The sequence below is a fragment of the Miniopterus natalensis genome, chromosome 18 (genome assembly GCF_054644295.1).
Source record: "Miniopterus natalensis isolate mMinNat1 chromosome 18, mMinNat1.hap1, whole genome shotgun sequence".
Taxonomy (NCBI): Eukaryota; Metazoa; Chordata; class Mammalia; order Chiroptera; family Miniopteridae; genus Miniopterus; species Miniopterus natalensis.
The window spans coordinates 35603392-35627916 of NC_142098.1; the positions used below are offsets into that span (position 1 = coordinate 35603392).

Consider the following 24525-nt stretch of genomic DNA (forward strand, 5'->3'; position numbering starts at 1 on the left):
TGGCCCTTTCTCACCCCTTCTGGGTACACAGCTGGCCCTCGCCCCTCAGCGTCTAGGGTCCTGAGGGGCTGACTAGCTCTCACTTGTGGTTTCACTCCTCCGGACTCCTGGCATGTCCCCGCCCCTGCTCCCTCCAGCCTGGGTCCTCCGTGACCGGCTCTGCTCTCACTGTTTCTGCCTCCTTTCCTCGGAGCCTCATCCTCTCTACCTCCCATGGACCCATCTCCATTCCATCCGGTCTCTATCTCCTGGAAATGTCTTTCTGTTTCACATGGCTGTCGGTCATCTCTGACTCTTGTCTAACTTCTCTCTTCCTTGCCGGTAGCCTAACTATGTCTTTGTGTGTCTGTTGATCTCTTTCTCTCTCCAAACTCCCCTGTCTCTTGTCTCTTCTGAGGCTGCCATGCCACGTATAGCCCTCTTGCCACTTCTGTCTACTCTGTGCTCTGCCTGGGCCTCTGTTCACCTGGCCCCCTCAGTCTTTAAACCTGGGCTTGGAGGCTGGCTTCCATCTCTCAGTTTCCTGCTTTTCTCCTCAGGTTCACACAGCGTCCATCCCCTCAATGGCTCACTCCTTAGCCCCTGCCCCGCTTCATAGTCCACTTTGTGACTTTGTCTTGTCTTTTCCTTGATGGTCTTGCCATTCACCACCCCCTATCCTCTTCCCACTTCTGTCTCCCCTCCCCCACATACCCCAGGCACCCTGAGTGGATGCACCTTCATGCGGACTTGCTCCCCTCATATGGGTGCTTTGCCCTGTCCCTGCCTGTGCCCCTCCAGGTCACTCAGTCTTCCCACCTCAGTTTTCCTCCCTGACTCTCCCCTCTCTACGAGTTTGTGAGTCTATCTCTGTCCCTGTCGGCTCTCAATCTTGTGTCTTCTGCACACCCCTTCTTCTGTAGATCTGCTGTGTGGCTCTGATACATATTTTCTCTCTTTTCAAGGAGCCCTCTTTTCAGTTTTGTGATTTCTTTCCTTCCCACAATTCCTGTACCTGTTGTCATTTCGTTTGCCCTCTCACCCCATTTGCCTTCTCCAACCCATTTGCCTTCTCACCTTTCATGGCAGTATCTCGCCTGCCCACTTGTCCATCTCCCTTCCCTAGCAGGGCCCCTAAGTCAGCCCCTTCTGCTCAGTTGGCTGTTTCAACCTAAGTCTGAGCCCTGAGCCCTAGGGCACAGGCCTGCTAATTTCCCTGCTCCTCCTCTCTCTCATCTCCCTCTGGTCTGCCTCCTTTGGTGTCTTCTAGGTGATGTCTATGTGTTACTCTCTCTTATTTAGTCCCAGTTACTTCCTTTAGATCTGTCTGTCTTTCTGTCTGTGCCTTCCTGTGCATCTGTGTCCATCTTGCTGCCCCCACCCCTGACCCTGCACTCTGTCTCTGTCTCTCTGCTTCCACCTGTGTCGGCCACCCCTAGGCCCCTGCGCTTTTGGCCCTTGTCTCTTCCTCAGTCTTTCATCTTCTAGTCTCTGCTCCCTGATTTGCCCCAGAAGCCCCTGATGCCTCAGGATGACCCCGGCGATCCTGCCTCTCTCCTGCCCCAGCCTCCACTTCCCTCCCCTGTAAGTTCTTCTTCTGGGTCTCCCAGTTTTCCTTGCTGTTCCACCCTTGACAAGCCTTCACCTTATTCAAATTGCAGTCTGCAGCCCACAGCCTGTCCAGCATGCTCTTTTACCCCCCAGCCTATCTTCCTCAGAAGCCCCCACAGAGAGACAGACAAACAGACTTGCTGAAGGTCATGTGGAAGTCGGGGGTAGAGCGGGGACTAATGGAGTCTCCTGCTGCCTGCCCTAGGTTTTCCTGCCCAGAAGGGACAGTCTAAAGTGTTGTATTGTGTCCCTGCCCTCCCCCAGCAGGTTTCATTCTGCCATCTCGTCTGCTCAAGCCCTCCTTCCTTGGGGATTGGGTGGAGTACAGGGAGACCCCAAGGCTTACCTCCCAGTATTTTGGACCTCACAGTAACTCCCTCCCATGGGCCCCAATGTCCTTCCCTTGGGGCATGGCCCTTGTCCAGGGGAAGCTGCAAATCTGGCCCAACTCATCCCTGCCCAGTGGTCACCTTGCAGAAGGCTGGGGCACCCGCAGGAATCGCTGGCTCGCTGGAGGTGGGGAGCAAGTGTGGGAAGCAAAGATGCACTGTCTCCCCCGATCCTTAGCTCCCCAGAGCAGGGTGGGGCCGCAGTTTGGCACCTTCTTTAGCAGGCAGTGCACTCCCTGCCTTACTTTTCCCTCTGGCTCTCTCTGGTGGCATCTTGAGTGGGTTTGTGTATTTCCATTCTCTGTCTTCCTGTTCTATTCTATCTCCCTTGTGTCTTGACGTCCTCTCCTGCCTGCCCTGGCCTTTCCCTCTCCATCTCCATGTCTCCCTGCCTCCTGTCTCTTCCCTCCTCCTTTCTGCTTTGCTCTTCTTATCTCCCTGGAACTCTCCTTCTCTGTTCTCTCCATTTCTAGCCCATTTCCTGGTCGTCTTATCATCTTCCTGGTCCCTTGTATTTCTGCCTTTCCTGAGTTTTCGTATTTCCCCCCTCCTAGCCTTTCTTTCTCTTTCTGTCTCTTTTCCCCCTTTTCTTTCTTTACTCTTTTTAGCCCCTTAGCTGCCTTAGGTCTACCTCTGTGTCTCCATGTGTGTGTCTCTCCATCTTTTCCTCTCTCTCCAAGTTTCCTAACTCCCGGATACTCTACCCTCCAGACCCCGGATGTCCAGGCCTCTCTCCCTGTGGGATTGTGGGAACCAGGGACGTCAGGAAGGTGGCAAGTGAGGCCTGGGAGGGGTTGCTTAGCAACCACTGCATCCTCTCCAGCCGGTTTCTGTTGCCTAGTAACGGCTGCCTGCCCAGAGACAAGGGTGGGACTGGGGGGGGGCACTTCTTGGTTTCCTACTGGGGTGGGCATGGTCCCTGAAATTCCCCCTTACCTGAGTACCATATCAGGCCTCCCTCCTGGTTTGATAGCTGTGGATATTCTCTGGCAGTGGCTCTCCCACTCAATGCCTGAGTGCTGTGAGCTCCTCCCTGGCAGTGCTCCCCGAGCCTGAGCTTCCTTCCTAGCAATGCCTTCAGCACTGTCTTGTCAGCTTTTAACGTGGGCAGGGCCCTTCAGAGCTCACTCACAATGTCCCAGGGTCTGTGGCCACCACCCTGTCCAGCAGTCCTCTAGAGGGGCTCCGAGGCCCCCCATCAGCAATCTCCCCATGGTCGATCCCTGCAGGTGGCGAGTGGGGGCCGCGGCAGCTGCGTCCCCATGAGGAGGGGAGGAAGATGCCGGCTGAGCTGCTGCTGCTGCTGATTGTTGCCTTTGCCAACCCCAGCTGCCAGGTGCTCTCATCACTGCGCATGGGTGAGGCCCTGCAGCCCTGCCCCTGCCTCCTCAGAGACCTTCCCGTCGGCCTCAGGCTCCTCTTTGGGAACCCAGGCAGGCCATTTCCTCAGGACCCAGGGATCACGGCCTCTGGCCTCAGCTTTCCTCAGCATTGAGGAGCGGTAGCCCCGGTTACTTCTTCCCTGGACCCAGGAGTCCAGACCCCCAACTCTCTTCAGCCTCAGATCCAGGAGTCTAGACACCAGTCCCCACCCCCACTCTCACCTCAGGATCTCAGAGTCTGGTCCCCAACCCCTGTGTCCCCTCAGCTGCAATCCTGGACGACCAGACGGTGTGTGGCCGTGGCGAGCGTCTGGCCCTGGCCCTGGCCCGGGAGCAGATCAACGGGATCATCGAGGTCCCAGCCAAGGCCCGGGTGGAAGTAGACATCTTTGAGCTTCAGCGGGACAGCCAGTACGAGACCACGGACACCAGTGAGCAGGGCCACGGGGGTGTGGGCTGAGGCTGGGCAGGCTAGTGGCCTTCAGTGTGTCCTGGTGGCAGTATGGTCTCAACAGCTCAGAACTTTGTCACCAATTTAGCAAATCCAGTAATAATGGTAGCAGAAGACATGGGGAAGTCTCTCCATGGCCTGATGTGAGCCCGTCTCAGTCTCCAAACCAATCACTGTGGCCAGGACAATATGGTTCTGTGATCTTGGGTCGGGTGACAATCAATCCTGGGAACCACGTGGGTTCCCTGAGGAAAAGTTAGGGTTCTGTCTTGAGAATGGGCACTGGGCACCAAAGCAACAGCTTCTACCTTCCAGGCTCGAGACCCACATGTTTACGGGGAAGAAAAGTGGAAGAAAGAGGAGCTAGAAAATGCAGCAGAAAATGGCAATTAGGGGGTAGAGTATAGAGGGGACCTTGGCCATGGGTTCAGGGTACAGGTGGTGTTGGGTGCACCCTAGGTTGTAGCGTGGTTAGACAGGCTGAGGAAGATGCAGGCTGAGAACTGGGCACTGGATCTGCAGCCAGAAGGAGGCCCCTGGTATTTCCTCTTCATCCCTTCCTTTGTTTTTCTCTGGTTTGACCTGTCCCTTTGCTGCCATTTCTCCCTGTCTCTCTCTCTGTCTTGTGTCCCCTCCTTAAGCCCATAGGGTGGCAGGAATTGGGCCTCTGGGTCCCCATGGTGGAGGAGTTTCCATTTCACCCCTGGGCTGGGGTGGTTCCCAGGGCAGTGGGGATGGAGAGGAGGGAAAGGGTCCTTGACTCTGGTCTTTCTCCACCCCTTGCAGTGTGTCAGATCCTGCCCAAGGGGGTCGTGTCTGTCCTGGGGCCCTCCTCCAGCCCTGCGTCTGCTTCCACCGTGAGCCATATCTGTGGGGAGAAGGAGGTGAGGCAGGGTGTGGAGCGGAGCAGGGTGGGGGTCCCTGGGAGGTGAGGGTGAGTGGAGGGAGCAGGATAGAAGCAAAGGCTCCTTCTCTGTTCAGATCCCCCACATCAAGGTGGGTCCCGAGGAGACGCCTCGCCTTCAGTACCTTCGTTTCGCATCCGTCAGCCTGTACCCCAGTAACGAGGACGTCAGCCTGGCAGTCTCCCGAATCCTCAAGTCCTTCAACTACCCCTCGGCCAGCCTCATCTGTGCCAAGGCCGAGTGTGAGGGAGGAAACTGGATGTTTTGTTTTCTATTCCCCAAACTCCCTTCCCAAGTGATCTGTCTCCCACACAGTCATGGGTGCTCCCTGGTTAGAATGCCTGGGGGATCCAGGCACAGCCCTCCTGGTATCCATTATTCCTTCTGCTTCGCAAACCCAGAGCTCTGGTTCCACAGACCCCCTCCTCCCACTTCCCAAAGGGACCATTTAGCCCACAGATAGTGCTAAGCGCCTGCCAGGTGCAAGGCCCCTGCTAGGTCTAGGCGTGGTCCCTGACTTCAGGGGGCTGTGGGCCAGTGGAGGACACATTCACTGAGCAGTTGCGATGGAGTGACATGTGCTCTGTTAGGAGTTGAGCAGGGGCTGTCGGAGCACAAAGTCTGGGAGGTTCGGAGCCCGCATCCCCGAGAAAGGGACATTTCAGCGGGACCTGAAGGGTGGGGAGGTGGGGAGGAGGGTGGGAGCATGTTCTGAGCAGAGGGCATGGCAGCACAGGGTTGTTACCCAGGCTGTGTGGCCCCTTTGGGAGGCTCAAAGATGCTCCTTGCAGCAGGAGTGTGGAGCATGGGGTAGGATGTGCAAGTGGGGCATAGTCGTGCAGTGCCTTGCAGTCGTTTTATCCTAAAGACGATGATGGGTGGGACAGGGGGACAGGACCCCATGAGTGTTGCAGGAAGCAGTCTTGGGCTGCGGTGCAGGGAGTGAACTGGAGAGTGACACGAGAGGTAGCAGGAAGACCAGGAAGAGGTGGGGGATGGTGCTGGTTAGGGCCCAGGTGATGGCAGATTTGAGAAGAGTTGTGAGGGAGGAGAGAGGGCAGGGTCATGAATAGGTTCTGCCTTAGGAGAGGCAGACTTTTGCCTGTTTGAACTGTGAGCAGGTTCTGCCTTAGGAGAGGGGTACAGTTCAGGGGCACACGCTGAGTTGGAGGTATCTGTGACACTCAGGTGCAGCTGTCCGAGAAGTTGGTGGGCCTTTGGGTGCGCAGCTGGAGAGAGGGGGTGCTCAGTAACCTGCAGGAAGAGTTCCTGTTTCACAGTGGGTTTACTGAGCACCTGCTATGTGCCAGGGGTTATTCTTGGCATTAGGGACCTGGCAGCATGCAAGCCAGGCTAGAACCCCTGTACTTGTCAGCCTGACGCTCTAATGGGAGGAGTTAGCAGTGAGCATGAAGGAGGACATTGTGTAGTCAGAAGGAGTAGGTCCTGTGGACAGACAGATGAGGGCAGTGGAGAGTGGACTGGAATGAGGGGGCAATTAGAGATGGAATGGTGGGGTGGGGGTCATCGGGGGGGTGATATTTGAGTAAAGATCTGAAGGTGATAAGGGTGGGAGCTGTTCGGGGATCTAGGAGGGAAGTGTTCCAGGCAGAGGGAACTGCCAGTGCAAAGGCCACAGGGCTATGTGTGGGAAACGGAGGAGACCTGTGTGACTGAAAGAGTGAGCGACAGGGGAGATGAGGTCAGGAGATAATGGGGCGCGAGCAGATGGAGTGGAGCCTTGCAGGCTTTGGCCTTCGATCTGAGTGAACAAGAAGCTGTTAGAGGGTTTGGAGCAGAGAAGGGACAGTTCTGCTTTACATGGTTCTGGCTGCCGAGTAGGGAGCAGGCTCTCTGGGGCAAGTGTGGCTGTTGTAACAGGCAAAAGATGGCACTGGCTTGGGCCAGGGCAGGGATGGGGGCAGGTGCAGTTCCATGGGGTCTGATGTGTTTTGAAGGTAGAACTCAGATGGATTGGCATGGGTGCGCGAGAGAGAGGAGGCCAGGCTGCCACCTAGGGTTTGGGCCTGAGAGACTGGCGGGCTGGAGCTGTTCACTGACCTGGGAGACATGCTGGTTTTGGTGAGAAAAGTGGAATTTGGCTTTGCACGTGTGAAGTGTGAGGCGCCTGTCACACACATCAGTGGGAGCAGAAAGGTGGCAGGAGGCAGTCCTCTGGAGTGGGGAGGAAGTATAGGTTGGGATTTTAATTTGGGAGGATCCAGGCGTCAGGTCCAGTACCCAAAGACAGCTGCACTCTGGACAGACAGCTGCCCCATCTCCTGAGTGCACCCTCGTCCTCTCCCCAGTTTCCCCATGGTGGTGAGGAAGGAGTGTTCGCCCTGTGTCAGGCACACAGAGGGGCTCTAATCCGGACTGACCCCACCTCCAGGCCTGCTGCGATTGGAGGAGCTGGTGCGAGGCTTCCTCATCTCCAAGGAGACGCTGTCAGTGAGGATGCTGGACGACAGCCGGGATCCCACGCCGTTGCTCAAGGAGATCCGTGATGACAAGGTGTCCACCATTATCATCGACGCCAATGCCTCCATCTCCCACCTCATTCTCCGTAAGGTGGGTCGCCGGTCGCTGCTTCCCTACAGGCTCAGGGGCAGAAACATGGGGCACAGAGCACATCACACAGTGCCCACAGGCCTCAGTGGTTGCATGGGGGTATGGAGACCTGCTTCCTGCATGCAGACAATAATCATGAAGTTTGTCTCTCAGCTCAGCTGCTGCCCAGTTGCAGCCTTAGTCAAACCCTGGACTGTCACCTCCCCTCCCTGTGAATAGCTGTCGCCCTGGTGGGTTGCTAGGAGGGTTAATGAGTGAGTGGTAGGGAAAGTGCATGGGATCGTGCCTGGCCCGGACGAGGGGAAGCTCCCTGGTGTCCTTATTAAGTGCGTGTCCTGCTGTGTGCTGAGGCGCTTTGCACGTATTCTTTAGTTTGGCGCTCACCCACGCTGTGGGCGGGTATGATGATCATTTGTGGATGCAGAAGCTGAGTTCCTGTGGAGAACGGTCTGGCTCAAGGCCACCCAGGAGGGGCCAGTGCCAGACCTTCCACCATGGGCCCTCCACATGCCATCCACCAGTGACCCACATTCATTCATCATTTATTGCTTCCCTGCTCTTAATTTTTCCTCATAATCTAACCTGTAGTATTTACTTTTTCCAGTTTTGAAACAATTAAAACCATGTGTCATCACTTATTATAGCTTATAGGAAGAAGTGTGGGCAGAATCCATAGGGCTCTGGGGCAGGATGGCATGTAGAAAAGATTCTGCTCAGGTGGCAGGCTGGCCCAGGCTAGGGTCCTGGCTCCCGCTATGTGAGCCGAGGGGCTAGTGATCATTTTCCTCTAGAGACTGCATGTCTTGTGGAATGGGCTATAGCCCACGTGATAATAGCTCCTGACACTCAAGCAGTACAGGCTGGTGCCACTTAATGTTCTCATGACCACTGCAGGGACAGAGTTTGGTCATTCCTGGCCTAGAGAGGTCTTCTAGCTTTCTTCTCCTCAGGGACTATGAGAAAGGGGCTCAAACATAAGTCTTGAGAGTACATTGGCTGCCTTTGGTGCAAAGTGCTTTTAAAGGTTGCAGGGTGGTTTATCTGACCTGTGACCAGGCTGAGCCTTACACGTCAGCAGCCCCAACTGGCTTGGGGCAGCAGGGGCATCAAGATTAGGTTCTCTTCCCCACCTGCCCTGTTTCTGAGGTGTCCCTGTGCCTGTCTCCAGAGGGCAGTCTTTTAAGTGACGAAAAGAGGGATGCAGGCATTTCCGGGCACCATTCTCTCCTCCAACAAAACCTGTGTCCCACCTGGACCACCAGTCAGCACAGTTGGACGTGAGGGATCAAGGTCTCCCTCTTCCTGCATGTGCCTTCTTCTCCACGTCTCTCTCTGTCTTGGGGCGTTTATTACTGTATTTTCCACGGGTTGCCTTCTCGCCAGATTTGTCTCTAATCTCTCTTCCCCTCTTGGCTTCTCCCCATTTCTGCCTGTGGGTCTGCCCCTCTGGTCGCCTCTTTTCCTGCCCGTATTCTCCAGGCCTCGGAGCTGGGAATGACCTCAGCCTTTTACAAGTACATCCTCACCACCATGGTGCGTACCCCAGCAGCCCCTCTGGCCCCCATTCCCTCCCATGGCATCTGCACCAGTGGCCTGGCCCCGGGCCTCACTCCTCTTCTCGGTCCTAGGACTTCCCCATCCTGCACCTGGATGGGATTGTGGAGGACTCCTCTAACATCCTGGGCTTCTCCATGTTCAACACCTCGCACCCCTTCTATCCTGAGTTTGTGCGTAGCCTCAACATGTCCTGGAGAGAGAACTGCGAAGCTAGCACCTACCCAGGCCCTGCGGTGAGCATGCGCCCTCACCCCTGTGCACAGACACTCTGCATGCAGACACTCTGAGGCCCCTTCAAATCTCTGCCAGTTTGTGCTTGGAACCTCCGGTGCTCCCACTTGCTGAGTGCATGCTGCAGGGCCTCACTCTAAGTTTGACTCTGTCCTCTCCACCTCCCAAGCCACTGCAGTCACACTGGTCTCCAGGTGCCCCTGCTGCCCCAACACACCCACACCTCAGGGCCTTTGCACTTGCTCTCCCCCCTGCTGCACATGCACTTCTCCAGAGAACTGGTGACTCCCTACCTCATCACTGAGTCACTGCTCAAATGCCCCCTCAGTTGTAAGACCTTCCTTGCCCACCCTATTTAAAAAATGGGAATCTCCCCACTATATAGCCCCTTGCCCTGTTGTATTTCCCTCCATAGCCCCTATGTTTGCTTATCTAATCACAATGTGGCCTGCTCTATATTTTGCTTAGATATAGGTACAGATAAATTGTAAGTTCCCTGAGGGCAGGGGTTTCTCTCTGTTTACCATTGTATCCCAGCACCTAAAACAACCTAGCTCAGACTAGGTGTCCGATAATATATGTTGAAAAAATGCAAACATACAAAAGATGCATATTTATGTGTCTTTGTTCACAGACATCTGGTCACATGTCAAGTTACTGAGACAGTCCTGTATACACAGAAACTCACATGGACACGGAATGATGCATTCAGTCGGATGTGCATGCAGGGATATCACACATGGACACAGGCAGAGGCACATTCATATGTGCCTACCTTCACCTACCTGCATGGCACAAGATTCACACCTGCACACGAACCCAGCTAAGACACTGTCACAGACACACACACATCCTGTGCCGTCAGTCACAGTTCCATGACTGACCCACAATATTGAGCTCTCGCTGTGTGCCAGGCACTGTTTTGAATGCTTTACATGCATTATCTTGTTTGATCCCTACCCTGGTGCTCAGAGGCAGAGATGACTATTATCCCCACTGTACAGGGGAGGTTCAGTGGACTTGGCCCACTACAGGGATATAGAGCTGGGCCTCCAGCTCAGAGCTGCCTGCCTCCCAGGCCCGGGCTCACAACTATTGTGTGCTCCTGCCCCCTAACCACACCCTGCCCTGTGTATGGATAAACAGGTACATTTGCCCAACCCCACCTATATAGATGCCCCCCAGACACACTCAGAGAGGGGCTATGGCCATCGTCTACTGCCTGCATCGACCACACACACATGCAGATTCTCAGGCACACCCTCAGGCCAATGAATACCCCCCTGTGGGGGTGATACAGCTGGCCCTCCAGGCAAACCCTCTCAGATGTGCCCTTCCCCAAACAGACACATGGCCACGTGCCTTCAAGAAGAGATGCTTCCACAGAAGCCTGGGCAGCACCCACACCTTCCCCTGGCACATGCATTCCCGAGAGAGACACCAGAAACTTGTCCTCGCTCCTGACCTGCATGGTTTCACCTTCCCAGAGAAAAGAGTTGTCTGAGGGTGGGGGGTAGCACCAAGGGGCTTTGGAGCTTCCGTGGCTAAGCTGCCTTTTCCCTGTCCCGCCCTACCTCTGTTCCCCACCCAGCTGTCAGCTGCCCTGATGTTCGATGCCGTGCATGTGGTAGTGAGTGCTGTACGGGAGCTGAACCGCAGCCAGGAGATCGGGGTGAAGCCGCTGGCCTGTACATCAGCCAACATTTGGCCCCACGGGACCAGCCTCATGAACTACCTGCGCATGGTGAGCCGGGAGCGGGAGGGCTGAAGATGATCAGTCTGCCTCAGGTGGGGGACTCACTGTGTCCACCCTGTGGCCCCTCTGCCCTTTCCCCCAACCTCGACCCCACCCACCACCTCTTGCTTTCTCTGGGCCTCTTCCTCGCTCTCTCCTCCATCCCTTCTCTCCTGGCTTTCTTCTTCCCACCTGTACTGCTGTTTCCCTGTCTTTGTTCCATGGCCCCTCTTTTGCTGGTGTGTTGTCTTGCTTAATTGCTGTCCTTCCCGATCCCTCTCCCTCTCTCTTGTCCCCTCCACCTCTGTCTCTTCTCCTCTGGGCCTCTCCCACCCATCTCTCTGGGCCCCTCCCACCCTTCCCTCTGGCCGCCTCCCACCCTGCTAGGTAGAGTATGACGGGCTGACCGGGCGGGTCGAATTCAACAGCAAAGGACAGAGGACCAACTACACCCTGCGCATCTTAGAGAAGTCCCGGCAGGGCCACCGTGAGGTGAGCTGGCCCAGGGTGAAGCCAGAGCCCTGACCCGGTGGGGGTTGGGTGGAGGTGGAAGGTAGGGTAGGGCTGGGTAGGACCCCACCCATTAGAGTACCACACCCCTCTCCTCCCCAGATCGGGGTGTGGTACTCTAACCGGACCCTGGCCATGAATGCAACCACTCTGGACATCAACCTGTCGCAGACTCTGGCCAACAAGACGCTGGTGGTCACAACCATTTTGGTGAGTGGCCCTTGTGGGGAGGCAGTAGAGGAGGGGCCTTTCCTGAGTGGTGCCCAGCCCAGTCCTAGTCAGGAGGAGAGATGCTCCGCTGGCACACTGCACGCACCAGTGGGGACATGACTCATGCACCCAACAACCTTATTGGGACCAAGGCATTACCATCCTACTCCTTGCCACGGCAGGGCAGGCACAGACTCAGCCATCAGAGCCTGCCCAGCCCTGGACTCGGCCAGCCTGCCATTCATTGCACAGCGCAGAGGGGAAGGCCTGGCTCACAGGAGGGTGCTGCGAGCGTTCCACGAGGCTGTGCAGGCAGGGCGCCCCTTGGAAGGCCCATAAATCATGGTCACAGGAGTGGTCGTTTGTCACACTTGTTAACCAAGTGTGTTGACACGTCAACTTATTTAATATCCATCTTGAAGATGTAGAAACCGAGGCTCAGAGAGGTGAAGCGACTTGCCTAGGGTCACACAGCAAATAAATGGTGTCAGGATGGAAGCCGAGTCCCTAAGGCCCCAGAGTCTGTGCTCTGAACCTCCAGTCCTCTCATCCCCTTGTCCTGCAGCCCCAGGGGTGCTGCTCCTGCATTTTACCAGCCCAGAGCTAGCCTTCATGGGTCAGCGCACATACTGTTCTGCACGGGCCCTGTGCTGGGCCCTCTTTAAACTTCTCCTCTGCTTCGTGAGGTTTGTCTTATTTTCCTTCTTTTGGAGGTAAGGAAACAGGTCACACAGTAAGTCTCTGCTGAAGCTGAGTGTCAGTCTCTGAGGCCATGCCTTCTCCCCGTGCCCTGGTGCAGCCCAGTGGGCACAGTGGTCTCCAGGAGGTCGGGGGGCGGGTGACACACAGGTCCTGGTGAGCAGGAGTCTGTCTGGAGCAGCTGGGCCTAGAGGCTGGACATGCCAGGCAGCCATGCTCTTTGTAGCAACCAAGCCCCTGGCCCGCTGGCACCAGTTGTCTTTGGGGGTCCCTCAGTGCTTCTGTGAGCTGGGTTGGCTAATGCTGTGGATGCTGAGGTTGAAAGAATTACCACAGGTTCCACAGGATGTCAGAGGCCCCCAAAGCAGCGTGTCTCAGGGCCATTCCCTCAGTCCCTAGGGAACTCCTGATCTAAAAGTGGACTTCGAGTATCCCTGGAGAAGGGCCAGCGAGCCTGTTGGGGAGGGACAGATGGCCTGCAGACAGGAAACCAGACACTTTGTAACAGCCTTACTGAGAGGCCCTGAGGGCCAGGCTGGGCTGGGTGGCAGGAGTCAGACCTCTGTGCTTGTGGGAGTGTTATCAGTCCCAGGGCTTTCCTGGGGCCTGAAGAAACAGGGTCTTTGGTGGGCAGCAGGAGCCACAGGAGCAGGGGCCTCAGGAAGTGTTTGTCAGTTTGGATGTGGAGGCAGTGGGCTTGGTGTGCACAACCAGGTGTGCCTGTTGATTCATCAACATTTTCTGACTTGTGTTTCTGGACAGAGCCTGTGTCAGACACTTGGGGATTCAGACTTGAGTCAGCTTGGGCGCCTGGGGCAAGATGCAATCAGGACTTGTCTTGTTCCCTGCTCGGTCCCCAGGGCCTAGAATGGTGCCTGGCACCTAGCAGGCATGGAGGGGTGGTGAGTGCTGCAACAGAGGTGTGTGTGGGGGGGTCTCTGAAGGACTTATTTATGCTTACCCTGTACCTTGGAGTTGTTGGTGGAAGGAGCAGGACCAGACTGGGATGTCAGAATAGCTCCTGGGCCCATGAGGGAGGCTATAAGAGAGGGGGGTGCTCCAGGTGGGAGAGTACAAGGCTTGAGCTGGGCTGGGCTATGGGCAGGGAGGGGGATCTGATGTGGGTTGTTGAGAAGCAGCGAAGATAGGGTATGGTACCTGTGGTGCCCAAGGGCTGGGCTGAGGGAGGGAGCAGGAGAAGTTCTTCCATGGGGTGGAGGGTGGGGGTGTCCCTGGGGTGGTGCTCACAGGTCTGGAGCTGAGAAGGACTGACTGGTGCCAAGATTGAGAGAGGCCCCACAGGGAAGGTGGGGGTGTAAGAGAAAGAAGGCCCAAGGAGATGAGGCTGTGTAGGGGCCTTCCTCAGACCCTGCTCTTCCTGGAGGATTCTCAGGGCACTCGGTATCCATGATTCCCTTCATCAAACTGTGGTGTCTTATCCTGCTCTTTGGTGACTGTAGGGTTAGACAGACCTCACTCTCTTTCTTGGCTTTGCTTCCTACCACTCAGGTTGTCCATACTTTTATCTGTAAAATGGGTCTGTTAATCCCACTTTGAAGGGCTGTGGGAGGATTGCATGAGATCAGAAAGCTCCCCTGGTGGTCCCAAGCACAATTATGCTAAGCACAATCCCTTCCCTTGCTCTCTCCTGATCTGGCATCCTCATGGCCGATGTCTGAGCACTGTGTTACTCACTCAATGTTCATGGCAGCCCTGAGGTGGGTACCATTATGGCCCCTGATTTTCAGATGAGGGTTAAGTGACATGCCCCAGTCACCCAGCCAGAAGGTGGCAGAGCCCACATGCCTGTCCTTTGCACTACACTGCGTTGATTTGTCTCCATTTTTGCTTTTTTTCTGAGACTGTGAGGGCTGGGTTCTAGGCCTGGCTCCACCATCCACATGCTATGTGACCTGGGTGGGTCTCTTCTCTCTGTCCTCAGTTCCCCCTTTAAAGTGGGGGAATTAAAATATTCATAATAGAGTGAAGAGGTTGGACCAGGTCAGATTGTTTAAACACCACTCCAGGAAATCCTGCATATGGATTTGGGTCCTGGGTTCACACAAGGGTCCAGGCAAGCAGCTTGTGAGAAGTGTTCTAGAACCCACTCTACTTTAATTTTTTTGTTTTTTGTTTTAAGAGGTTTTTGTGGAAGTGCAACATGCATACAGAAGCTTGCGCAAATCCTAAATATACTGCTTACTGAATTTCCCAACACTGAACACACTTGTGGAACCAGCCTTCCTGCTCGAGCCCTCCTCCTGCCCCTTCTGGTCTCTAACCCCTCTAAGTAACTACCATCCCAACTTCCATCACCACAGATTAGCTTCTCCACCTTTGTACGTCGTGTAAATGGCGTCATACCCTATGTTCTGTCTTGTCTGGCTTCCTCTGCTTACATGTTTGTGAGATTTATCCACGTTGTGAGTAGTTTAGTCTCATCGTTGCATGTTCTGTTATATGAACATAGCACAGTTTACTTAGCCACCAAATGTAGATGCACTTGGGAGTTTTTTCTAGTGTTTTGCAATTATGAAGAGTCCTACTATGAACATCCTACCACATGCCTTCTGGTGAACACACAGCATGTCTGTTGAGTGTATACCCAGGAATTGCTGGGTCTTCTCAGCTTTAGGAGATACTGCCAAAGTGTTGTCCGTAGTGGTGGTACCACTTTGCACTCCCACCAGCAGTGTATGAAAGAGAATTTCAATTGCTCCTCTTATTTCCCATGTCTGGTGAGTGTATGCAAGACTCAGTCATACTGTGGTTTTCACCCCCATTTTCCTACTGATCAGGGAAGCAGACCACCTTTTTGTGTTTATTGGCTGTTTGGAAATCTTTTGGGAAGTCTCTGCTCAATTCCTTTTTATTTTTTAAAAATTGGGATGTATGACCTTTTTATTGATTTGTGAGTTACTTACATATTCCAGATACAATCCTTTGTTGAAATATGCATTATCGATGTCTTCTCTCACTTTATGTCTTGCCTTGCCACTCTCACTGGGATCTCCCCACCCCTCCATGATATCCTTTTCAGTCTTCACCCAAGGACATGTTTTTTATTGATTTTAGAGAACGAGAAAAGGGGAGAGAGAGAGATGTGAGAGAGAATCATCAATTGGTTGCCTCCTGTGTGCACCCCAACTAGGGATCACACCTACAACCTGGGTATGTGCCTTGACCAGGAATCGAACCCACAACCCTTCCATGTACAGGAGAATGCTCCAACCAACTGAGCCATACTGGCCAGGGCTCCCAATGATATCTTTTGATGAAAAGATTTTTAATTTTACTAAAGTCTACTTCATCAGTTTTTTTCTTTATGATTAATTCTTTTAGTATTTAATAATTCTCTGGACCAAGGTCATGAAGTCTACTTATTTTCCAAAGTAACAAATTTTCCTTTTATATTTAGATCTACAATCTACCTGGAATTTTTATGTATCATGTGAGGTAGGGGATCAGAATACATTTTTTTCCAATGTGCATGTTTAGTTGAACAGCGCCATTGATTAAAATCATCATTCTTTACCCCTTCACCATAGTCTTAACTTTGTCATAAATGTAGGTTTCTGACCTTCTATTCTGTTGTTCATATGTCCAGCTTTGCGCTCATACTATATCATCTCACATACCATAGCTTTAAACCAAGTGTTAATATCTGGTAGGGTAAATCCTCCGGTTTTCATGTTCTTTAGAATTGCTTTGGTTCTTCTTGATCCTTTGCATTCCTATCTATATTTAAATATCATACTTCAAAAGTTTTTAGTATTTTACTATTTAATACTAAAACTTTTAAACTGCGGGAGGGACAGAAATTAATATAAACCTAAATTAAATGGAATTAAAAGAGGGGGTGAAGAGTGAAAAATCAGTCTCCTTTTTTCTCTAGTTCCCCATTTTTTCCCACAGAGGCCACATCCTTCCAGAAGTGTCCATGCATATACAAGCACATCCCCTCTCTCCTTCACAGAGAATAGCATATTGTACACATTCTGTAGCTTGTTTTGTTCCTCTTAATAGATCTGAGAGAACTTGTTATTTTAGTAGTTGCCTGGGATACTTTGATGACGTCAACAATCTTTTTAACCTGCCCCAAATTAGTTACTTCAGTGTTTGTTCCCACTACAAGCAGTGCTGCCATGACTCTCTGGGACCTACATCTTTGTGTACAGGTGCACAGACATTTGTAGGATGAACTCTTCACTCAGACTTAGCAACAGCCCACTGTCTGTCTGCAATGCTTCTACAGAAGATCTCTTTGAAGAAGCCTGGAAACCTTGAATTAGAGGCTCCTTTAAGACCCTTAGTTCTGACGGTCTGGGGCTCTAGGTTGAGTCATTGTTTTCTGATCTTGAGTTCTGTTCACAGGCGCAGTCCCTGTTTCTGGCTCTATAACCTCAGACCCTGGCCCTGAGACCTTGACCCCAAATCCACAGCCCAAGTGCCTCAGTCTTGAATATAGGGATCAGCTTGGCCTGCTGGAAGGAACAAGAGAATTGGACCCCATAGCATCTGGGTTTTGAATCCCAGATCTTCCCAGTCTCCCCTTCCCATTGTCCTGCTTCCGCTGTGTGGCCTTGGGCAAGGCACTTGATCTCCGTGAGCTCCAGTTTCCTCCTTTGCATGTCAAGGGGCCTGTACCAGAGCCTTCCAGCTCTAACCTTGGGTGCTTATCTAGATAATTTTTGATTCTTGACCCTCCAGCTTTGATATTCAACCTGGGTCCCTATCTCTGTGTCTGTGGTCTCCCATGTTGCTCTTGGATTCTGTCCACTTGAGGTCAGTCTAGCGTGGGCCTTCAGAGCAGAGCTTTGGAGTCACACTGACTGTCCATCTCAGCCACGTGCTACTTCACTTCTCAGGACCTCAGCGTCCTCATCTCTAAAGCAGAGGTAATAATACCGACCTCCCACGCTGACAGAATAGCTGTCACACAGGGAGCCCACAAGAAACACTAGCTGCTGCCGCTATTATTAGTAGTATCTCACATTCCTACCCCCAGTTCCACAGTTTTGGATTCCAGGCAGCCTGGTTGAAAGAAAAAAACTGCTGACTTTCCTGCATTTCGTCGCCCCCTCAGCTGAGGGCCTTTGTGGGGTCCTGGAATTCAGAGCTCATAACAGGACCTGGCCTCATTGTACCTACCTGTGTGACCACCTCAAAACCTGGAGGCTCACAACAGTAATGACTTATATCTCACAATTTCGTGGGTCGACTGAGCAGTTCTGCTGGTCTCACTTGGCTGCTCTGCGTATGGTGGTTAGGCTGGGCTGGAAGGGCCGAGTGGCTGGGCTGTGGGTGTTGGCTGTTGGCCAGCGCACCTCGGTTCACTCATCCTTCAGCAGGCTGGCCTGGGCTTCCTTCCACGGTGGTCCCAAAAGGCTGCTCTGGGGGCCCAGGCTCTGGAATTCACACAGCATCACTTGAACCGCATTTCACTGTCCAAAGCAAGTCTTGAGGCCAGCTCAGAGCCAAGGGTGGGGAAATCGGCTAACCTCTCGATCAGAAAAGCTGCAAATTACTGCAGCCACTTTTGCCTCAGAACTCAGTAATGATGTGTTGAATAATGGGTGACAGGTCACTTGACCTCTGCGAGCCTCAGTTTCCCCATGTGTAAAGGAGTGTAATAACACTTCCTGAGTAAGGTCACTGTGAGGGGTTGAACTGATAGGATCCCAAGAACCCATGCAGCACAGGGGCTGTACTCAGCAGGCGCTCGGTACATGCTTGCTGTTGTGGCCATTTCCCAAGTCCTGACTCCTTTCGTTCCTCAGTCCACAGTAACACGGCACAAACAGCTGCTTAGACAATAGCTATGGCAAGGTAAGTGTCCCTTCTGTTACAGGCGTTTTCACAGGCCTTGTCTTGCCAGCACTTGGAGTATTCTCTCAGTGTTTGCACTTACTTGGCTTGATGAGAGTCAGTCAGATTTGCTCGAACCCCTCAAAAATAAGCATCATCGGAACGAATCAGCTCCAGGCCAGAGATTGCAAATGTCAGATGTTTGTTTAGCATGCACAGCATTAAAAAAAAAAAAAAGGTATTAGAATTTGAATTGTGGCTAACCTTCATAACTAGGAGATCTTACAGAACCACCGGGGTTTCCAAATTCTCTCAACGTGGGCCATCTGGCATCTCAGGCCCATTTCTTTTGTGGTGGCATTGGGCCAGAGCTAAATCCTGGTGGGGGGACCCTCTTTGGTTCTTTGCTGGCCCATGAAGCCAATTCAGTGGCTTACTACAGGTTTGTGGGGGGAAAATGTGGAGCAGAACAGAAAATACCAGGGTATGTTGCCATAGGCACAAACCTAAGGACTGTTTTGTGGAACCAAGTCTGGTTATGGCATGTGAGTACATGCCCATATATGTGTGTGACTTGGGTTGCAAAGTAAAATGAATCCCTTACTGTGGGTCATAGTAAAAAGTTTAGAAGACCCTGTTCCAGCTGGGCATGACCTCCATCCAGTCTGATTCACTCTTAGGTTGCCTACCTCCCTCATAGGCATTTGAGATTGAGACAAATGAATGCCAGGCTGGCCAGTGGAGATGAAAATGGCACCTGTGATGTGCTGGGGGCAGGTAGGGTCCTGTGCTTTGCCCCGGGCCTTCAGGCCTATTTCCTGCTCTGAGCAGATTCTGGATCTAACTGCCCAGCCTGTGCCCTAGGATCCTGACCCAGCCACCAGACACCTAATCTCTGACTCTACTTCTCCCCTCCCTCTCCAGGAAAACCCATACGTCATGCGCCGGCCCAACTTCCAGGCCTTGTCGGGAAATGAGCGCTTTGAGGGCTTCTGTGTGGACATGCTGCGGGAGCTGGCTGAGCTGTTGCGCTTCCGCTACCGCCTGCGGCTGGTGGAAGATGGGCTGTATGGGGCACCTGAGCCCAACGGCTCCTGGACAGGCATGGTTGGCGAGCTCATCAACCGGGTACGGCTGCACCGAGCTGGGCTACAGAATGGGTCACAGCCTATGGTGCTAGGGAAGGCGGGGAGGGGGCAGCCAAGGGAGGCTTAGAATTAGCCTGGCACATAACAGGAGAGGAATGAGTCCCTGGGGGCTCCTCATGCCCATGGCGTGCTGTGCACCTGTGCCCAGCGAACCCCATGGGGTGCATGTGGTGGGGAAGAGAGGCAGAGGGTCACCTCCTGTGTCCTAGTCATTTGCCTAATACTTCCCTATGCCACCATGACTTAGCTGGTGCTCAAAGATTTGAGCAAATGAAAGAGATGTGGAGTGGGAAGCAGGCAGAGGACAAGGAGGTCGAGAGAGGCTTCCTGTGAAAGGCAGGGCTTGGGCCAGGAGGGCAGGGACTGTGCCTCATTTGCGCACAATGCCCAGCACCTGCCATGAGGGCCTGGCACATTGCACACATTGAAGCTGCTGAATGCACAAGTCCTCTTCTTCAGTGTCTGTTGAGCACCTACTATGTCTTTGCACTATGCTGGCAGCATGGGACATAGTGGTGAGCACAGTGGACCTGGACCCTGACCCCAAGAGTTTGGTGCAGAAAAGTGAATGACCACAAGACAGAGCCCTTGGGACTGATGGGGGAAGTTCAGTCCTAGAGGAGGCTTCTTACCTAGCCAGGCATCCAGGGAAGGCTTCCTGGAAGAGGTGGCACCCAAGCAGATACTCAGAGGGTGTGGAGTCAGATAGATGAAGGGGTTATGGGAGGAGGGCAGTGTTTTCAGAGCTGAGGAGATGATATTTACAAAGGCTAGGGGATAAGAGAGTGGGGCACACTGGAAGTAGCAGCAGGCCCTGCATGTAGGCAGGATTTGGATGAAGGTGAGGAGGGAGAGGCAGGAGTCCCGGAGGTCACAGGTGAGGGCGCACCGGAAAGAATGTTTTGGAGTCAGACCAACCTGGATTTGAGTGTTCAAGTGCATTATTTCTCTTCTCTGAACCTGTTTCCCCTTCCTGGGATGGGATGATACCTGACAGGTCTGTACTGAGGGCTACAGAAAGTGGACAGCCCAAAGCACATGTCATTTGTCAGCAAGGGGGGGCCCTACATAGTTCCTCGTTTTATTCCAGGTGCTAGAAGCTCTGTGGGCAAATGCCCAGAGGCAGGACTGTGCCACAGGAGACAAGCCCCAGCTTAGGGCACACCTAGGCAGGTGTGCAGAGTAAGGTCTGTGACCATGAATGATCAGGGCAACCTTGACATTGGACTTGGCTAAGGACACTGGAGATTCTCATCCTCCTGCCTCTTCCATCCCAGAATTCACTGCATCCAAGCTCCTGAATGTCACCAGGGTAGAGTGGAGAAGGCCACTTTGCTTGACAAGGACATTTATCCCATAGGGCACAGGTTTTCAAAAGTTGTTTTGACTGCAGAACCTCTTTTCCAATTGAAAGCGCCTTTAGAACCCTGGACAAAGCAGAGCTGCTTTGGTGGAGGCGGAGGTGGGGGTGTCCCTGGGGTCCTGGCAGCTGGGTTTCCACCACCCCACCCCATGGGCAGCCCGAGGCACTGTTTCACAGGATGCCAGGGTTGAAAGCTTCTGCCCCAGGTGGGTTTAAAGGCCCTGAAGCTGGAACCTGAGGAGACAGGAGGGGAGGAGGGCGAAGCTGGCGCCTAACACTCACCCAACTGGCCGGTTTCCGTATGACCTCCATTTCCACGGCTCAGTCTTCAGGGCCCCAGAAATAAGTAGACTCCAGGGCAGTAGCCCCCAAACTGAAGTCACTAAACTGGATATCAGTTTGTTCATCAACAAAGAAGTAGTGGAATAGTCCTATTCACAGCTTAGTGACCTTGGACAAGAGTCTTAACCTACTGTGCCTTGGACCTGCCCCACAGGATTTTGGAAGAATTTGGTGGGATGGTGCCTGGGAGAGCATAGGACCGGTCAGTTGCTGCAGTTGTCCTGAGTCCTATTTGAATTTTGGCTTTGCTGTGCACTAGCTTTGTGACCTTGGACAAGTTACTTAACCTCCCTGTAACATCGTTTCTTCAACTGTAAAAGTAGGGAAACAATAGCTATTAGCACGCAGGGCTGTTGTAAACATTCAGCGAGTAGATCTGGGTATGGCCTTAGAACCGGGCTGGCAGGTGGTGGGTGCTATATGCAGGTGCCCTGTTTATATTATTGCTAATGTTATTTCTGTTTGCACAGTCAGCACATATATGTATTTATGTGTTTGTCAATTCTCCAGCCAGCTAGCATTTATTGAATGTCTACTGTATACCAGGCCCTGAGCTATGCCCTGAGGATACAGTGGCCAGGCCTGGCCCTTACTTAGTGGTTTAAAGAGTTTGGCTCTTAGAAGGAGGTCCATGGGATGTGCCCCCAAGGTTTGAGCTGGCTTAAGTGAGGAAACAGAATCAGTGGGGTTGGGGGGCAGCAGGAGTGGCAGGATGACCAGCAGGGAGATAAGGGGACAGGGGAGATGGGGACAAGGGGAGGCTGGAGAGTACCAGGGCTTGGTGACTGCCTGGGGTGGGGAACATAGGAGAGAAGACTCAGGCATTCCTCCCGTTTCTGTCTTGGGCAGCTGGGCGATGGTGATGACATTTAGGGAGAGAACACTGGAGGAGGAGCAGGCTGGCAGCGCCCAAGACAGGCGGGGTTTGGCCTTGCCGAGGCTCAGCTGCCTGCCGTGGGATGGCCGAGTGCGCTGAGCTTTGCAGATACTCCCCACCAGCCTCACAGCAGCAGAAGCAGCTGCGTTTATTGACTTCATACCATGTGCCAGGAACTTTCCAAGTGTTACCTCCTTCTCCTAACAATCCCTCCTGTCCCAGAGGGTCACTGCCCTCCTACCAGTGTAAGATCTGGGGCTCAGCAGTGAAGGGACTTCCCCTTCCCCACCCTCCGCGCTCACACACACATACACACACAGGGCAGCCAGGTGTGTCTGACCCAAAGCATGTGCCCTTTCCAGATATCCAGCAGGTACTTGGGAGTCTGCAGTGAGCAAGGTAAAGTGCTCACGCCATGCCAGGCCTTCGTCCAAGCTTTTTGAACTTGTGTTAACTCCTTGACTCTTCATGGCCACCCCACAAGGAAGGCCTGGTATTAGCACAGTTTTCTCTAATGGACAGGGTGAGACACCAAGGTACCATGTCCAGGCCACACTGCTAGTGCCAGGCAGAGCCAGGGCTGGCACCCCAACAGGCTGGCCCAGAGCTGATGAGTAACTTCCAGATGGAAGAGAGCCCAGGGCACCGGCATCCCCTGAGTCACCCCCGGCCAGTCTAGAATTATGGTCCATTTATTCCACCCAGTGGCCATGGCTGGAATTGGCCTCCATACCATCATTGCTGCGGTGTGAATTCAGGCCCCAGCCCCTCTCACCATCCACCTCACTGGCCTACAGGCCACCCATCTCTCTATTTGTGTGCCCTCCAGTGGAATCTTTCTACAATGCAAGTCTGACCTGGCATTCACATGCTTTAGCTGTAGCCTCCCAGGGCCTTCAGGATAAAGTCTAAGCCCTCCAGCCTGGCCCTCGAGGGCAGAGCACATGTCTTAGATTGGCAGGCAGCAAGGCCGGTTTCCACTATGGGAGGATGTGAGAGGAGCAGTTCGGTGGGGTCAGGGCAGTAAGTTATCTCTGGACATGGACCCTCTGAGATGCCTATTTGAAATTCAAGTGGAGAACTACAGATTTCGTTGTGCGGCTGAGCGGGCAACATTTAACTCACCCCTGTTGATGGATATTTGGGCGGTTTCCAGTTCTCACTGGTACAGGCAATGCCATCGGCTAGGCCTGTGGATTCGTGGGTGTGTTCCTGAGGGCTGCATTCCAAGCAGTGGAAGCACTGGGTCAAAGGGTGTGGATGTTTTTTAAGTTTCGACTGCCAAATGGCTGTTCAAAAAGGTTCCACCAATTTATATTTCCACCAGAAGTGCACAAGAATGTCAGGCTTCCTACGCTCTTGCCAACAATGGGGATTATCAGTCTTTTTAAAGTCTTTGCCAATCCAAAAGGCTAAAAAAGCTCTTATTGTTTTCACCTAAATGGAATGTTATGTGACTGCATATTAATCCCTGCGTGGATGAACTGTAACTAGTGAAACATTTTTTATATTTAGTTCTTTCCAGGTATATTTTGTTGTTTGTGCTGTTATAAGCAACTGTAAACAAACACCTTTAGGCACAAAAGCTTTGATTGGTTCTCTTACTAGAATGACTGTGTGAAAGAGGAAGACCCTCTGTATGGCTTTGGCACACACAGTCGAACTGCTTCCTAGAGAGACTACACCAGTTTCTAGACAGGCTCCTCAGCACAGAGGGTTTTGATTGGCTTTTAGATATTCAGACAACCCCCATCATTTTTAGTCATCAATCTTTTTTTTTTTTTTTTTTAAATATATCTTTATTGATTTCAGAGAGAGGAAAGGAGAGGGAGAGAGAGACAGAAACATCAATGATGAGAGAGTCATTGATCAAGCCCACAACCCAGGCGTGTGCCCTGACCGGGAATCGAACCCTGATCGCCTGGATCCTAGGTCGACGCTCAATCACTAAGCTACGCCCGGCCGGGCCGCCATCATTTTTAAAGATGGCATATCAGTCTGATTTTTCCTGTTTTGACTGGTGGACCACAGTCAAAACTGGAGCTTATGTGGTCAGGTGATATAGATGGGGTGTGAGCCCAAGTTCAACTCAGAATGGGTCTGCTAGGCCTGTGGACCCACCCTGTGTTTTCCCAGGTCTTGGTTGTATCATTGGAATAGATGCATGTGGCAGCTGGCAGAGCTGACCCGTGGAGTTAGGGCCATTATGGTAGCAAGGAAGCCCCTAGAATTCCCCATCTTTCCCAGGATAGTAATCCAAAAGCAATTCTGCATCCTTTGGGGGAATTGCAGCGATTAGTGCCGCCATTAATGGCTTGAAAGAAGCAGGGGTGGTGATCTCATCCCCATGCAACTGAAGGCAGATGGGTCTTGAAGAATGACTGTGGATTATTATAAACATAATCAGGCAGTGGCTCCAATTACAGTTGTTGGCCCAAATGAAGTGTCTTTACTGGGGCAGGTCAACACAGCCCTTAGCAGCTGGTACGAGCTACTGATTTGGCAAATGCTTTCTCTCTGCGCTGCTTTCCCAGGACCACCGGAAGCAGGCGCATACCTGTGCTTTCAGTCTTGCCTCAGGGCAACTTCAGCTTTACTGCTTCCTGTCAACGTATAGGCCACAGAAAACAGTCCACACAGCATCAGCTGGCCCAATACACTGAGCAGGAAGTAGCCTTTAGGAAGGGGGTGGCAGTAAACCAAACTTGCTGTTGACATCCGTCAGTCAGGCTCCAGTCTGGAGACGAAAAGCAGAGA

General features: G+C 52.9%; 1 protein-coding gene across 2 annotated transcripts in view; it reads left to right on the forward strand.

The window, feature by feature from the left end:
• GRIK5 (glutamate ionotropic receptor kainate type subunit 5) overlaps positions 1–24525 on the forward strand; it is a 38726-nt gene that overhangs the window by 243 nt on the left and 13958 nt on the right. The window contains exons 2-12 of one of the 2 annotated variants that reach the window (XM_087826724.1): positions 3209–3337; positions 3628–3792; positions 4599–4696; positions 4794–4959; positions 7110–7288; positions 8768–8821; positions 8917–9078; positions 10668–10820; positions 11199–11303; positions 11424–11531; positions 18963–19166. In XM_087826724.1, the coding sequence (XP_087682850.1) occupies positions 3259–3337; positions 3628–3792; positions 4599–4696; positions 4794–4959; positions 7110–7288; positions 8768–8821; positions 8917–9078; positions 10668–10820; positions 11199–11303; positions 11424–11531; positions 18963–19166 (1473 nt within the window). In that variant the 5' untranslated portion in view covers positions 3209–3258. The remainder of the gene's footprint in view (positions 1–3208; positions 3338–3627; positions 3793–4598; positions 4697–4793; positions 4960–7109; positions 7289–8767; positions 8822–8916; positions 9079–10667; positions 10821–11198; positions 11304–11423; positions 11532–18962; positions 19167–24525) is intronic. The other variant, XM_087826725.1, reaches the window with a different exon arrangement.